Source organism: Panthera pardus, unplaced genomic scaffold (genome assembly GCF_024362965.1).
Source record: "Panthera pardus isolate Hobbes unplaced genomic scaffold, ASM2436296v1 HiC_scaffold_27, whole genome shotgun sequence".
Lineage (NCBI taxonomy): Eukaryota > Metazoa > Chordata > Mammalia > Carnivora > Felidae > Panthera > Panthera pardus.
This window is the reverse complement of record NW_026526843.1, coordinates 31,270,629-31,287,747: the sequence shown is the minus strand read 5'-3', so window position 1 is coordinate 31,287,747 and position 17,119 is coordinate 31,270,629. Positions and strand designations below refer to the sequence as shown.

Below are 17,119 nucleotides of genomic sequence, written 5' to 3'. Positions count from 1 at the left end.
TTTCCACAGTAAAATCACACAGACATATCCTCAGCAAACAGGATGAAAGACAGGTAAATAGAACGGTGCTAAGAAAAGAGGTGTTTTTCCTCAGAGTTCAGAGAAACTTCGAAAACCGAGAGGAAGGAGTAAACTGTACCACAGGTACGCTTTGTCAGACACAAGCCTCTTCTCCACTAGAAATGGGTTTTAGGAGGTCCGCAGAGGACACTAGGAACGAATAATACAATCTTTAAAGCAATAGTAAGTCTTCATAAAAATGAAGAAATTTCCAAACGGGTAAAGCACGCAGTTACAATAAACGTTTCAAATAGGTTAAAGAACCAACCTCCTAATTACACAAAATGTGTCAATATTGCAAAATTACTGTGATGTCATCTTTAAATAAACTTGTTTTAGAGTTTTCTAGAACACAATCGTTCTTCATACTGTTATTCTGACAACTGTATACTTTTACGACTTTTCATAAATTGTGCTCTATTCCATTTGGTCCTTTCCTTTCAGGTAAAGGAACAGATCGCCACCCACATCTAAAGGTCTAAGTACTACAATTCGCTATGAGAGAAGAGGTTGACCATGAACGTCTATTATTAATGACCAGTTCCAAAGAAATCATAACACCGTATGTAGTTTGGCTCAGGATGACCACGTGTGTTGCTGAGATCAGTGTAAAAGCAAATGCTGAGAGTATATAAACGTAAGCATGAAGTGTTATTACTAAAGTAATTATTGGACGTGATACACTTAAAAAATACATTCGGTTCATTTTTTTCCTGGGACGAAGGTGTTACATGATGTCAGGGGTACGAACCTAGAAGAAAGGTGCTTATAGGTCCTAAGGGGGAGGGCCTTGTGTGACTAAATTAAAACGAGAGTCAGCGCTCAGATTCAGTACTGACAAGCAGCATCTTGAGAAATACACTTCATGCGGGTTACGCACGTGACAGAGAATAAACAACACTGTAACCCCACACTGCCTTTTGGCTGTTAGTTCAAAAGTTTATAAATAACGGTGAGACAGTAGTATGGCTGCTTTAAAATGGAAACACACAAACAAGACACACTTTCCACAGTCCTGTTAAATTAGCTGTGGGCTGACTTTATAAGACAAGGAGTAGCTTATTAATAAAAGCGCTAAGGACACGTTCTCTTAAAACCGAGGGTTTGCAAACTGGGCTCCCAGTTTAGTCAATGCAACTTTTAGAAAGCCTAACAGCAATAATTTACCGATATTAGAATTGGTAGGAGTTTAAATCAAGGGTAGAAAAATGTATTATCTACTCATATAATAAATTAGAAAACATATCAAAATTTACCGCTGCCATAATTCTTCAATTACAAAAGCAAGTTCCATAAACTCCAGAAATCTTCCGGGCAATATCTCCTTGCAACCAAAGCATTTCATTTCCCGGAAGCAGAATTTAAGAGTCTCAAATAGGGCAGTGCCTTCAGGAACCACGTGACCGCTAAGCAGTTCATTGGTAGCTGTGTCTTCTCCTGTCTATTAATAAAGGCTAAAAACCATTCAGTGGGTGATGCGTTTCCATGCAATTAAGACTTATTTTTCTATATGTTGTCACATAAGTATTACTTCTTCTCAAGACCTGGCTCCCATATCTAAGGAAGAAAAAAAATTACTGAGCCTGGTTTAAAAGGCTTCTAGAAGCTCAGATTATGTTTCCATGGAATTCCATTTAAGAAGTCTGCCTGTATAAAAACATATGAACATCAGGGAAGGGAAGCAAAAATAATATCAAAACAGGGAGAGGGGCAAGACATAAGAGACTCTTTTTTAAAAAAAGGTTTTTTTTTTCATGTTTATTTATTTTTGAGAGAGAGAGAGAGACAGAGTGTGAGCGGGGTAGGGGCAGAGAGAGAGGGAGACACAGAATCCGAAGCAGGCTCCAGGCTCCGAGCCATCAGCACGGAGCCCGACGCGGGGCCCGAACTCGTCAACTGCGAGATAATGACCTGAGCCGAAGTCGGACGCTCAACCGACTGAGCCACCCAGGTGCCCCAGGAGACTCTTGAATATAAAGGACAAACTGAGGGCACTGGAGGGGGATGGGCTAGATGGGTGATGGGCATTAAGGAGGACACTAGTTGGGATGAGCACTGGGTGTTATATGTAGGGGATGAATCACTGGATTCTACTCCTGAAATCATGATTACACTATATGCTAACTAACTTCAATGTAAATTAAAAAAATAATAATAATAATGGTAAAGAGGGCAAATTTTATGGTGTATTTTACCAAAATAAAAAAAATCGGATTAAAAAAAAAAACTTATACAAAGTGGAAAAAAAGAAAAAGAAAAAAGAAGCCTGCCTGTATAAAATCGTTAAGGTAAATAAAACCAGATTAAGATATATAACATCAACAAACAGTTTAAAATCTATATCGCTATGGGGTGCCCGGGTAGCTCAGTCGGTTCAGCGTCTGACTTCAGCCCAGGTCATGATCTCGCAGTTCACGAGTTCGAGCCCCACGTCGGGCTCTGTGCTGACAGCTCAGAGCCTAGGCCCTGCTTCGGATTCTGTGTCTCCCTCTCCCTCTGCCCCTCCCCAGCTCACATTCCGTGTCTCTCTCTCTCAAAAATAAATAGCATTTTTTTTTAAATTAAAAAATAAAATCTTTATCGTTACGAAGCGCTATCACTGTCTGATGCCATGCGATTACACCACAGATTTCTATTACGTAATTCTGTTTGTAAAAACGCACTGGTACTGTTTTCCTCTCAACTTGCTTCCAGAGCTCGCACTACCTGACGCGCGTCTTGAACGGCCAACGTTTCGTACGCCCACGCAACGAATTTCATCCGTCTCCAAACAGGCGACGTCAGGGTGTCCTGCAGGAAAAGCCTTGAAGCTGTGAGAATGCCTTACCCCAGATATGAGAAACACTTTGCAGAAGTCCAAAACCGGCAGAATCTGTAGAAAACTGGCAGCTTCTAGTGTATCTTGAAGGTTGTCCATGTTAAGGGAAAGCTTTGCAGTGTAAATGAAATCAATAATTTTCCTTAAACCGACTTTGCTCACACCATGAAGCTTAATGCACATTAAATCTTGTTCTTTCATGCCACCTTAAATAAAAAGACAGTCAATTAAACAAGGGTGGATAATTTAATTAAGGTCAAACTCGCTTCTGCCGCCAATTAGATGCGGTGAAATCAAGGCAAAGTTTTATTCTATGCAAGCATTCACGTCAGAGTCAGACTTCTGCATATTTTATAGTTAAAAGAGAGTACTTAAAGAGGAATATCTCTATCCTAATGGAAGTTGTATACAATGCAAGAGCTTCCAGAATGTTCCCCTGTCACTTTGTATCTTTTGACAGATTAAAGATTGTATTAGTGGGACCCAGAGTCTCTGGCAGAGAGAAAAAGAAAAGCTGTGAAATTAAAGTGGACACAGGTATGAAAAAGGTACATCCATTTCCCAAGTTTTAAAAAATGCCACCTACAACCACACACACTGGGTGTATATTCCTTTTTTTTTTTTAAGTTTATTTATTTTGAGAGAGAGAGAGAATGAGCGGGAGAGGGAAAGAGACACAGGGGGACAGAGGATCCAAAGCAGGCTCTGTGCTGACAGCAGAGAGCCCGATGTGGGGCTTGAACTCATGAACCCTGAGATCATGACCTAAGTCAAAGTCAGACGCTCAACCGACTAGGCCACCCAGGCGCCCCTGTATATTGCTTTTGAAACTATTTCTTCTGGGAAAGATACAGATCAAAAGAACTGAATTTCACTTTAGAAATAAAAACATTTAAACACGTATTTTCCATATTGTTTTAATGTGGGTGCAGAATGTGAAGAGCCAACCTACCTGTGAACATGGCCTTGAAGTAATCACTAGCAGAGGCCATCATGACTCTATGCACAGGGAAGGCGTCATCCGTGTCACCTGGCATCAGGGTCACATCACAAAGCAATCCTTCAAGTCGAAGCTGGTCAAAGCCCTACAACAAGAACGTGAGTTGAGACACTAATCAAGGTTAAACGGATATACACATTTCTGCACGCTCAAATCCTGTTTATATATTAATTTGCGTGCAACATATTTAGAACATAAAGCCAACAGAATAATTCCTCAGAAGACAACAACCTATTTGATATGTGACAATGTATATTTAATTCACAGTAGGAAAAAGATAAAATTATGACTGATTTAGATTAAGAACAAATATGGAAAGAGTATATACATTCACTTATTCACGCAACGACTGGTTTTAGCTTATTTTGATGTTTGTTTATTTTTGAGAGATAGAGCATGGTCAGGGGAGGAGCAGAGAGAGGGAGACACAGAATCTGAAGCAGGCTCCAGGCTCTGAGCTGTCAGCACAGAGCCCGACGTGGGGCTTGAACCCATGAACCAGGAGATCATGGCCTGAGCCAAAGTTGGACACTTAACCGACTGAGCCACCCAGGTGCCCCCCCCCTTTTTAATATTTATTTATCTATTTTGAGAGAGAGAGAGAGAAAGAGAGAGGGACACCATGAATGGGGGAAGGGCAGTGAGAGAGAGGGAGAGAGAGAGAGAGAGAGAGAATCCCAAGCGGGCTCCACTTTCTGCACAGAGCCTGATGTGGGCCTTGATCTCATGACTGTGAGATCAGACCTGAGTCAAAATCAAGAGTCGGATGCTCAACCGACTGAGCCACCCAGGAGCCCCCCGCCGCCCTCCTACTTTGATCTGTTCTTGGGAGAATAAAACATTTTGTGATTATAATAGGCTGATCAAATGCACAAAAAGGAGAGAATATGTAATTTAATAATAAGGCTCAGAAATGGAGATTTTCACAAGATTTACTCTACAGTTTCAAAACGGTGATGTGTGATTATAAAAAATCATGAAGAAACTCATACAAATTACCTTCCAATATACAACGTAATGCAATAATGTGACACAACAAGAACTAATAGCAAGGAGTGTTCCATCCCCTTCGTATTTTCATGACCCCAAATAAAACTTCTCTTTACGGTTGTGCTTCACGAATTTAAGAAGCAAAAGGCATGACATACTGACGAATGCAGTTTTAGAAATACTGATGCTACACATACGTATAATATAAATCTCAGTCTAAACATCTCATCATAATCTTTAAATTGCTTTTTAAAGCAAATGCTTGCATCCACAGAACTAGAACTTCAAAGAGATAATGTGATCCAGCCACTTTCTCTCTGGAGAGAGACAGTAATGTTTTTATTCCAAAAATATTTATACATTATACATATACTTTAGAACAGGATTATGTATCATATTTTTCTTTCTCCAACAGTGACTGACATATGTTTCTATTCACAAATATCGACTCTTTCACAAACGCCTCTTTTCTTCTATAAACACAAACGTTATATACCCCACCCTCGGTATTTTCCATTTCCCATCGTTAAATGATCCACAAGGGCTTGGCTTTTTTCTCTTTCAGATAAATTGCAAGTTAAAAAAAAAAATGAAATATCTGCTTGTTATAAAAGTACAGGATATAAATGGAAAACCAAAACTCTACTACTGTTACTTACTTACAGGAAGTAACTACCACTAACAGCTTGGGATATATACGTCCAGGCCTCTTTTTTCTTTCTTTATTATTTTTTTTTAATTTTAGAGTGGAGGCGGGGCAGAGGGAGAGAGACTCTCAAGCAGGCTCCACGCTCAGCACCGAGCCTGACATGGGGCTCGATCCCACAGCCCTGACATCATGACCTGTGTCGAAATCAAGAGTTGGATGCTCAACCAACGGAGCCACCCAGGTGCCCCAGGCCTCTTTCTATACATATGCATAATCTATCGTTTGCTTGTGTGGGGGGGGGGGGAGGAGGGGTGTGAGTGTGTGTGTGTATGTGTGTGTGTGTGTGTATATATATATATATATATATATATATATATATACACACACACATATATGTACAATGACAACTTTTGCCATTACGAGCAATGCTGCAAGAAAGCTCCTCGTACATACCCTCACTCGTGTAAGTAGATCTTGTGGGCATCACTTGTAAAAGTGGAACTGTTGGTTTGGAGAAGATGTACCGTGAAAGTTTTAGAAGCTTCTGGCAAGTTGAAGCATACGGTTTATCTTGGGAAACTGATTATGCCCTGGGCACTGGCAAAAAAAGACCCCAAAATACCAATGAAGTGAGACTAGGCACTCTATGCCACCTTGCTTTATTTTTATTCATGAAAAAATTTCTGAATCTTCTCGAAGGTGTACATACAGAGATAATGCCTGTGAAAGGCAATCATGGCTTATTCTGTCAAAAGCAGTGATTGCATCCAATCCGTTGTCTTCTTCTACTAAAACAACAATAAAAAAAAAAAAAACCCAAACAAAAACCTCGGTTCATTTGCTGCCCCTTCTGTCTTTAAAATATTCCTACAGATATTTCATACTGGGAACTGCGTAATGTCAGTACGCTCCACGCCTACTATTTATTATTCCTTCTTGTTCCTTTTGAAAAAAGGAAGAGCGAATACTTCCCGTATCATTATCTGTGTCATTTCTCATTTTGTCCATATTCTATTAAAACTGCCTGTTGAGGTACAGACTCAATCCTCACGATTTGGACAGCCCGGCCAAGTCACCAGGAGCTGTCATCCTCTTCACAAACCTGATCGTTTTGTTTCCCTTTGCACTGTCTTAAAAAAGAAAAAAAATCCTCTACCCTTCCTCAGTATAATCTGGCGTCCCCCAAGAAAGGAAGCTGAAGCTCGTAGGCCACTTTTATCGCACTCTGAATATCTTCTATTCTAAGCTTCATTTACCTACCTTTGGCAAAGTGTGTGGTTTGTGAGGTTTTGCCTTTATTTTTACTGCCTATAAAGTAGTTTCCCTTTTTGTATATTTCACAGCCTTTACTTTCAAATGTATAAATGAACAATCCTGCCATCCAATTCCGTATTTGCCAATTTTATTCCTGACTATTGCTATCTGTATCCAAATAAGAATCTGTCGATTCAGATTATATTCATACAGATTCTAAATATCTTCTTGGCGTGCTGTTATCTGTATATCCCAGCTTTGTCTAAAGAGACTACAGTTCTCTACAGATAACAGCTTGCTAACAAGATACTTAGAATCTGTATGTTGTTAGTTTCTCTAAACAACTTTTATACTCTAATCTTGTGAAGGGTGCACACATTCAAAGAGAGGGGGAGGTCATTCTCCACAGGTCTTACCTGCCTTCTATAGATTTATCTTTTGCTTTTACTCTTATACATTTCCTCCCCCATTCAACTCGAGGAAGACTCTCAAAGACACCCTGATGGGGCGCCTGACTGGTTCAGTCGAAAGAGCATGCAACTCTTGATCTCGGGGTTGTGAGTGTGAGCCCCATGTGGGATGTACGGATTACTTGAACAAATAAAACAAAACTTAAAAAAAAAAAAAAGATCCCCTGCACACTTAAAATGTGTCCTTTTAATATAAAATCATTTTCTTCCACATTTGTACTCATTCCTCGTGTCAAAATGCTATAAGGCGTGTTGTCTGTTTCCATATGCTAGTTCACTCTCTATCGATACAGCTCTGGTTTACGCAAAACTGAGCAAAGTTTCCAGTTTTTTAGAGTATCTGTAAAATGGTTCCTATTGCTTTAAACTAAACTTCTTTCTGCCCCAATCCATATCTTAGTTCTCGATTTTTCTATTTCTTCTGGGCCTTGGGTTCCATTGATGTGGAGATTATTATCTGTTCTTGGCTTCTCTACTCTAATGTTTCCCTTTCCCCCTCCTATAACTCTTCCCATATCTATTCTTTTCTTCTTCACATCCTTTGGGGGAAAAAAACCAGAGCATTAAAAAAAAACAACCCTTTTTCTATCCCCTGTATTAAACTAACCCAATGTATCAAAACTTCAATTCCTATTAAATAAGGGTGCCTAACTGGCTCAGTTGGTTAAGCGTCCAACTCTTGACCTCAGCTCAGGTCATGATCTCCTGGTTCGTGAGTTTGAGCCCCGCATGGGGCTCTGTGTTGACAGTGCAGATCCTGCTTGGGATTCTCTCTCTCCCCTTCTCTCTCTGCCCCTGCTGTGCACGTGCTCTCTCACTCTCTCTCTCAAAATAAATGAAATGAACTTAAAAAAAAATTTTTTGTTAAGAAAATTGTTTTAAATAGAGGGAGGTACCTATATAATACCCTGAAGGACTGAGACATCTTAAATGAACGTGATAAATTTTTAAATGATCATATTAAAATACAAGGGGATATGCGTTGACGTTACACAACCATAATATAGAAACCGTATGAGCTACAAGTAATTACTACCAAAAGTTGGTTGAATGTCGATAGCTTTCATTTTTCTTTCTTAAAAATTTTTAATGTTTATTTATTTTTGAGCGAGAGAGAGATGGAGAGACAGAGCATAAGTGGAAGAGGGGCGGAGAGAGAGAGAGGGAGACACAGAATCCAAAGGAGGCTCCAGGCTCTGAGCTGTCAGCATAGAGCCCGACACAGGACTCGACCCCATGAGCAGTGAGATCGTGACCTGAGCCGAAGTTGGACGCTTAACCGACTGAGCCACCCAGGCGCCCTGAATGTCAATAGCTTTCAAATTAAATATAATGTCATTGTGAAAAAGGCTAGAATGATAATTTCAGGTATTAAAAAGCAATCTGGGAAGCAAATCTTTCCATTAAATTCTGCACTGGAAGTAACTCACTAGCATATTGTATCTAGTTTTGATCAGTGTAATTTTGAAAAGGAAGTGGGAGAAGAAGGAAACACATCCTGAGAAGAGCAATAAAGAGTATTAGTGGAAAACAGGTTTTACACACAAAGATAAAGGAACTAAAGAAAAGAAGGTTAGGGGTGCCTGGGTGGCTCAGTCAGTTGAGCGACTGACTTCAGCTCAGGTCATGATCTCACGGTTTGTGAGTTCGAGCCCCATGTCCGGCTCTGTGCTGACAGCTCAGAGCCCGGGGCCTGCTTTGGATTCTGTGTCTCCCTCTCTCTCTGCCCTCCCCCGCTCATGCTCTGTCTCTCTCTGTCTCAGAAATAAACATTAAAAAAAAAAAAAAAAAAGAAAAGAAAAGAAAAGAAAGTTAAAGAATGGGTTTTTTCCCAGTCTCTAAGTAAATATAATGCATTTGATGAAAACAATGCCATATCCATGTTTAATTCAGAGGACACAAAAGGAACAGATGCATGTTTAAAGTAAAAGAGATCTATAGACTGGATATAAAAGTTTATATTAATATTAATTAAACTGTTCTTATTATACAACATTGCCTAGAGCCTAAATACTTCTAAGGGCTTTGTATCAGCACTATATCACAATATAGGAATTTACAGATTTGTTTTGTTTTGTTTCTTTAAAGAAATTTTTTTTTAATTAGTTTTCTTTATTTTTGAGAGGCAGAGAGAGACAGAGCACGTGGGGAGGAGGGGCAGAGAAGGAGGGAGACACAGACTCGGAAGCAGGCTCCGGGCTCTGAGCTGTCAGCACAGAGCCCGACGCGGGGCCCGAACTCACGAACCGCGAGATCATGACCTGAGCTGAAGCCGGACACTTAACCGACTGAGCCACCCAGGCGGCTCTGTTTTGTTTTGTTTCTTAAGGTTTTATTTTTAAGTAATCCCCATACCCAACGTGGGGCTCGAACACACAACCCCGAGATCAAGAGTCGCAAGCACTACTGACTGAGCCAGCCAGGTGCCTCTGGAATTTAAAGATCTATTTTTTTTTAATGGCCCAGCTCAACGGTTCAACCTTATTTTTCATTATTTCAGGTTGTTGTCTAGACTGGCTCATCGGTAAAAACCAGGCTTACCTTTTTTCTAGTCCCTTTATATATGCCATTATTTTTCACATACAATAGCTTCCCTCCTTCAAAGCCCAGTTCAAATTTGACCTCCTTTGTAAAGCTATCTCTAACCAAATCTCCAAAATAATCAGGCACCGTTAGCCTGAGTCTCACAATTTGGCATTTAATTATAGCCTCTAGATTTTTTTGTTTCCAGCAAAGATAAAAGAACAGGGACTGGATTTACCTTACCTCTTGAAACAACTTAAAACCAGACAAAATATATGAAAAAACAAAACAAAACAAAAAAACAGTAAAAGACTGGATGAAGGAGAGGGATCTGCGAAAGATGAGAAGCAAGTTAGATGAGCCCCATGATTGTTCTGGACTTTCCAAGACAGAGGTACAGGGAGGAGGAACCCACATGAAGCATGGCATTCTCCCTGCGAATGTTGAGGGAGTTAAGGCAGCTAGGTTTGTAGGGCAGAACACAGGAGAAGAGATCTGCAGAGACAGAGGGCTACGGAGATCAAAAAACAGTCTCCCTCAAAAATAAATAAAATGGGGGCGTCTGGGTGGCTCAGTCGGTGGAGCATCCGACTTCAGCTCAGGTCATGATCTCACGGTTCGTGAGATTGAGCCCCGTGTCGGGCTCTGTGCTGACAGCTCAGAGCCTGGAGCCTGCGTCGTATTCTGTGTCTCCCTCTCTCTCTGCCCCTCTCCTGCTCACACTTTGTCTCTTTCTCTCAAAAATAAATAAACATTAAAAAAAATTTAACAAAAAAAAAAAGAAAGAAAGAAAGAAAGTAAAGCTGGCGTGAGGTGCCCAGCTGGCTCAGTTAGAACATGTGACTCTTAATCTCAGGGTCATGAGTCCAAGGCCAATGTTGGGCACAAAGCTTAGTGGAAAAAGAAAAAACAAAAAACAAAAAACCCTGGCATGACCATAAAATAAGGCAAAATAGATTTCTGAGGAAAGAATATTTATTATCGGTCTGATGAAAGACTTCAGCTTCCTCCTTAAGAAACTAGAAATTGAGGTGACTGGGTGGCTCAGTCGGTTAAGCAGCCAACTCTTGATTTTGGCTCAGGTCATGATCTCACAGTTTGTGAGTTCAAGCCCCACCCCGGACTCAACACAGATAGTGCAGAGCCTGCTTGGGATTCTTTCTCTCTCTCTCTCTCTCTCTCTCTCTCTCTCGTGCGCGCGCGCTTTCTCGCTCTGCCCCTCCCCCTGCTGGCTTGCTCTCTCTCAAAATAAATAAACATTGAAAACTAAAAGAAACTAGCAGTTAAAGAGCAGCTTAATCACCAAAAGCAGGAAAATGGAAATAATAAAGATCAGAGAGGAAACTGATGAAATGTAATATAGAAAGAGAAAAACAACAACAATAAAACCCAAAAAGGTTTGGTTCTTTGAAAAGATCCATATGTTTGATAAAACTCTAGTTAGATTAGGGAAATAAAGAGAAAAAACACAAATTACCAATACCAGGATTGAGAGAGGTGAGATTACTAGACATTGTATAGCTTTTAAAAGAATAGTGAGTAAATATGAACAATTGTATGCCAATACACTTGACAACTCAGTTGAAATGGATAAATTCCTTGAAAGACACGGGCTGCTAAAGATAACTCTACAAGAAATAAATAACCCGAATATCTATATGTCTACTATAAAACTGAATTTTCTCTGGTGAATTCCACGAAACATTTAAGGAAGAAATATCACCAGTTCTACAGAAACATATCCAGAAAATTAAGAGGTGGGAACATGTGTCAACTCATTCGACAAAGCCAGCATTATCCTAATATTGACAAAGCCAGCATTATCTTTTTTTTTTTAATTTTTTTTTTTAACGTTTATTTATTTTTGAGACAGAGAGAGACAGAGCATGAACGGGGGAGGGTCAGAGAGAGGGAGACACAGAATCCAAAACAGGCTCCAGGCTCCGAGCTGTCAGCACAGAGCCCGACGCGGGGCTCGAACTCACGGACTGCGAGATCATGACCTGAGCCGAAGTCGGCCGCTCAACCGACTGAGCCACCCAGGCACCCCGCCAGCATTATCTTAATATCAAAACCAGACAGAGATAAGAAAACTAAGAAGACTAAAACCAAAATTCCTCATGAGTACAGATGGAAAAATTCCTACAATTTTAGCAAATCAAATGTAATAATATATAGAAAGAAGATAATACATCATGGGGTTTGTTCCTTCAGTGTATGGTTGCTTTAGCCTTCAAAAATCAATCAACATAATTCACAGTATTAGCAGACGAACCAAGAAAAATGATGAGATCATCTCGATAGGTGCAAAAAAGCATTTGACAAAATGCAACATCCATTTCCGATGAAAAACACCGAACAGGACTCTCAGCCAATTATGAACAGAAAGGAACTTCCTCAAGCCTATAGCTAGCATCATAATTAATGGTCAAAGAATGAATGCTCCCCACCCCCACAAATATCAGCAAAAAAGCAAGAATGTATACGTAACCGCTGCTAATCGACATTTTTCTGGAGTTTCCGTGTAGTGCAGTAAGGCAAGAAAATGGAATAAACAGCATCAGACTGGGAAAAAAAGAAACAAAAGTATCTTTATTTATAGGGAAAATGACCGTCTACGTGGAAAACCCCACAGAATCTACCAACAGTCTCCCAGAGTAAGTCAGTTTGTCAAGATTGCAAGACACAAGGTCAATAATCATCAACAAATTGTATTATTCTATACTGGCAACAAACAATCAGAAATGGAAATCCTGTATTAGGGCATCTTTATCGGTTGGTACGTGCTGTTACTTCAATATACCCTAAATAATAACAACAATGACAACATCTCATTTGAGAGCGTAGGATAAGAAGATACTAACGTAGACTGAAAGTCGTAAAGATACACACTCAACTGTGGAAGGATTAGAATACCTTACTGTATCTTACCTGTCCCGAGTACCGAAAAAGCTATTCCCAAGAAAAATCACACACTCATTTCTCTATTTTGGCGGCCATTTAGGAAACTGAAGTAAAGAAATTACAAGTTTCATTTTGATAAAAACTTCAACCATCTAGATTATGGGAGCTCTTCTTTTATCAAATAGATTATTTCACTTAGCATAAAACCCTCTAGGTCCATCCATTTTGTCACAAATGGCAAGACCTTGGCCTTTTTTATGGCTGAGTCATATTTCATTATATATATGTGTGTATATACGTATATATCCCACATCTTCTTTGTCCATTTATCTATTATGCTTCACTTGCTTATGTTAACAGCACATTTTTAGTTTTAAATTTTTTTAAGTAAACTCTACCCCCAACAGGGGGCTTGAACTCACGACCCCAAGATCAAGAGTCCCATGCTCTACTCACTGAGCCAGTCAAGTGCCCCAGCAATACATTTTTAAGTTGTTTATTTTATGATCACAAAAGTTTAAAACAGGGTAGAGGTCATCAACACGACGTGATCAGCAACCCAAACATCTACCTTAGGATAAGCATTTCGGAAAGTGGGTCCACTGGAAGGCCACACCAGCTAATTTGTATAGGCTCTTGGGATAATTCATTTCTTTAACGTTGCACTATACAGATAATAGTCTGAGACTATAAAATGATCTTTCATTGGTTTCGCAACTAAAACTGGGTAGAAAAAAGAATAAATAGATAAAAACGGAGAAAAATGTAGAAAGAGCAGTCTGGTAGGTATCGGTCTTAACCTGAGAAAATGCCAATTAGGAACCTAGACACCCAGAGCCGGGAGGCAGTTTGAAACTCCGTAGGTCTGAGTAAGCACAGCCAACAGTCAAGAAATAATTTGTTGTGGGGCGCCTGGGTGGCTCGGTCGGTTGACTTCGGCTCGGGTCATGATCTCGCGGTTCGTGGGTTTGAGCACCACATCTGTCTCTCTGGTGTGAGCGCAGGACGTGCTTTGCATCCTCTGTCTCTCTCTCTCTCTCTCAAAAATAAATAAACATTTTTTTAAAAAAAGAAATGTTGTTTCTACCTAGGTAAATATTCTACAATTAATATACACGGCCACTAGCTGAAACGTGGTACTACAGTTATGGCCTCCCTTGTCCTAACAAGGATGTGTCCAACCGGCAGTTGGCAATTTTTTTTCTCTGTTTCGTTTGTTTGCTTTGTTTTTTTCCTAATTTTTCTAATTATGCCAGAAGACGTTCTGCATAATTTTACTATTTCTATTAAGAATAAAACCTTTATGGGGCGCCTGGGTGGCTTAGTCGGTTGAATGTCCAACTCTTGATTTTGGATCAGGTCATGATCTCAAGGTCCCTGAGTTCGAGCCCCGCATCAGGCTCCACACTGACAGTGCGGAGCCTGCTTGGGATTCTCTCTCCCTGACCCTCCCCTGCTCACACTCCCTCTCTCTCTCTCAAAATATCCAAATAAACTTAAAAAAAGAAAGAATAAAATCTTTATGGGGCACCTGGCTAGCTCAATCTGAAGACCATGGGACTTTTTCTTTTCACTTTAGTGGACTTTTTATTACAGAGCTGTTAAGCATAAAGTGATACATCTTTTCTCTCTCTTTAGTTAACACGGGCAAATGTTCATTTAGTAATGTCACCTCAACCAGTTTATTGCTGACATTTATTAGCAAGTCAGGAGCTAATACTCTGAGGATACCTCACCCGTGTTTGACTTCTAGATCACTGTTTATCTCGGGGTTGTGAGTTCAAGCCTCACGTTGGGTGCAGAGATTACTTTTAAAAAAATCTTAAAAAAAAAAAAAGAATAGAATCTTTGCTCTATCATTCACAACAAATTATCTGTCAGCCTTAGTTAATAAATGTTCTTACATTTAACTGTCAATGAAAACTTAGTATTGACAGACATTATGTTTAAAAAGATGATAGAGTTTAGAGCAAGATCAGAAGAAACTAATCGTAAAAACAGATTATACAAACAAGTTTACAGTCAGAAAACCTGTGTTCAAGCTCCCTGAGCTTCAGTTTCCCGATCTATAAAATGGAGACAATTCTTGGGTTTTCTGCCTCCCAATGTTGTTTAAAGCATCAATGAAGCAAGTATACACGAAAGTTATTATAACTGCCACTCAAATTCGTTTATTCCACAAACAATACCAATAGTAGCAACGAAAAGCACGGAGTACTTTCTCTGTGCCGGCTAATGGGCTAGGCTCTTTGTATATATTATCTCTTTTAATGACAGTAATAAATATAACAATAATAACGATGATGATGACGACGACGGGCCCTTGTTAAGCATTCACCATGTACCCCAGCACTAGATCGTAGGCATACAGAAACAAGAAATTGGACCCTGGGAGTTGTGGATCGCACCGATAGGTCATATTAACGAGGACGCAGAGGAAGGAAGAGAAGCCACTAACTCTGCCTGGCTCACACGAACTCTAGCTTCAAAAGGCATTTAAAGTAGCTGTCAGGGCAACAGGCCAATGGGAGGGACCGTTTTAAGAGGTCCCGCGCTGCAGGATTACCCACGGCATAACTGCAGTGGGAAGGACGTGAGTTGAGGGCAAAACCAGAATTCCAGTTTTATTATGTACATTTTAAGATGGGGATCATTATGGGGTACCTGGGTGACTCAGTTGAGCGTCCGACTTCGGCTCAGGTCATGATCTCGCAGTTCGTGGGTTCGAGCCCCGCACCGGGCTCTGTGCTGACAGCTCGGAGCCCGGAGCCTGCTTCAGATTCTGTGTCTCCCTCTCTCTCTGCCCCTCCCCTGCTCATGCGCTGTCTCTCTCAAAAATAATAAAATAAACATTAAAAAAAAAAGATGGGGATCATTATGTGTAAGTAGGGGTTAACTAGAAACAAAAAGGACAATAAAGGCATTTCAGGAAGAGGAAATGGGTGCAAAGACCGAAGTGCGGAAAAATACATATGTTAAGAGAACGGCGACAAGTCCCAAGTCTCCCAGCGTTTGCCTTGACTATCTGTCCTGTGAACTCTACTAAGGTAAAGCAGAAACAAAGATCAGATGATTGAATGCATAAAGCACAGGGGATTGGCAAGGCAACTATGACAGAACAGAGGACTACAAAACCAAAGGTGCTGGGAGAGGGGTCCCTGGGTGGCTCGGTCGGTTGAGTATCTGACTCCTGATTTTGGCTCAGGTCATGATTTCACGGGTCGTGAGTTCGAGCCCTGCGTCGGGCTCTTTGCTGACAGTGTGGAGCCTGCTTGGGATTTCTCTCTCCCTCTCTCTCTCTGCCCCTTCCTGACTTGCTCTCTCTCTCTCTCTCTCTCTCTCTCTCTCTGTGCCCCACACCTCTCTGTCTCTCAAAAAATAAACTTAAAAAAAAAAAAGAAAGTTGCGGGGAGAAAATACTTGCAAATCATGTTCCCATAAGGGATTTGTATCTAGAATACATAAAGAACTCTCCCAACTGAATAATAAGAAGATAAATAACCCAACTAAAAATGGGGCAAAGGATCTGAACGGGGGGGGGGGGGTTCTTCAAAGATGATGCAGACACAAATGGCCATGAGCACAAACGAAAAGACGCTCAACATCACTGGCAATCAGGGAAGGACAAATCGAGACCCTGAGATCCCGCTTCACACCTACCAGCGCGGCTAGAATCAAAAAGACAGAAAATTAGTGTTGGCAAGAATATGGAAAAATCGGAATCCTCATGCATTGTGGGTGGGAATGTAAAACGGAGTCTCCTGGGATTTGTTCGAGGGTCTAGGAATCCAAGCCTATTAGGTATGAAAATTCTTTAGGCGCTTTCTTTGACAGCCTAGTTTGCTACATAAAGCCTGTTTAATGGAGACGAGGAATCTGCAAGAGCTGATCCGGCCAACCACACGGATGCCTTCTTTGGCACACCCATCACTTGAGGTCAGCTACCTTTCCTCCGACACGTTCCATTTGGCTCAAATGAGAGGGATATTTATTTGTTTTTTTTTTTTTTTAATTTTTTAATGTTTATTTTTGAGAGAGAAAGAGCGCATGTACACACCAGGGGTTGGAGATGCGGGGGGTGCGGGGGGGACGGAGGATCCAAAGCAAGCTCTGTGTTGATAGCGGGGAGCCCGATGCGGGGCTTGAACTCAAGAACGGTGAGATCACGACCTGAGCCGAAGTCGGATACTCAACGGGCAAAGCCATCCAGGTGCCCCCAAATGAGTATTTATTATGCATCTTACTTTAATTGTCGCATTTCATCCTCACATCCCCTACCCATATCACAGATAAGGAAACTGGCCCAGAGAGGAGAGAAGATTCCCGAAGTCACATAATCAGCTGGTGGTACAATGAGGATTCCGGTTTGGGCCAAAACTCACACCTTTCCCACTAGAGTCGGTAAATCCTGCTGAGTGAGACTTCCTGAAACGGCTTCTCCCCAGGGATCC

General features: G+C 40.8%; 1 protein-coding gene across 12 annotated transcripts in view; it reads right to left on the bottom strand.

The window, feature by feature from the left end:
- KLHL13 (kelch like family member 13) overlaps positions 1-17,119 on the bottom strand; it is a 201,670-nt gene that overhangs the window by 20,491 nt on the left and 164,060 nt on the right. For all 12 annotated transcript variants that reach the window (XM_053892129.1, XM_019421909.2, XM_053892131.1 and 9 more), the window contains 2 exons: positions 3,831-3,963; positions 2,888-3,084 (listed from right to left, as the gene is read on the bottom strand). In XM_053892129.1, coding sequence (XP_053748104.1) covers positions 2,888-3,084; positions 3,831-3,963 — 330 coding nt within the window. The remainder of the gene's footprint in view (positions 1-2,887; positions 3,085-3,830; positions 3,964-17,119) is intronic.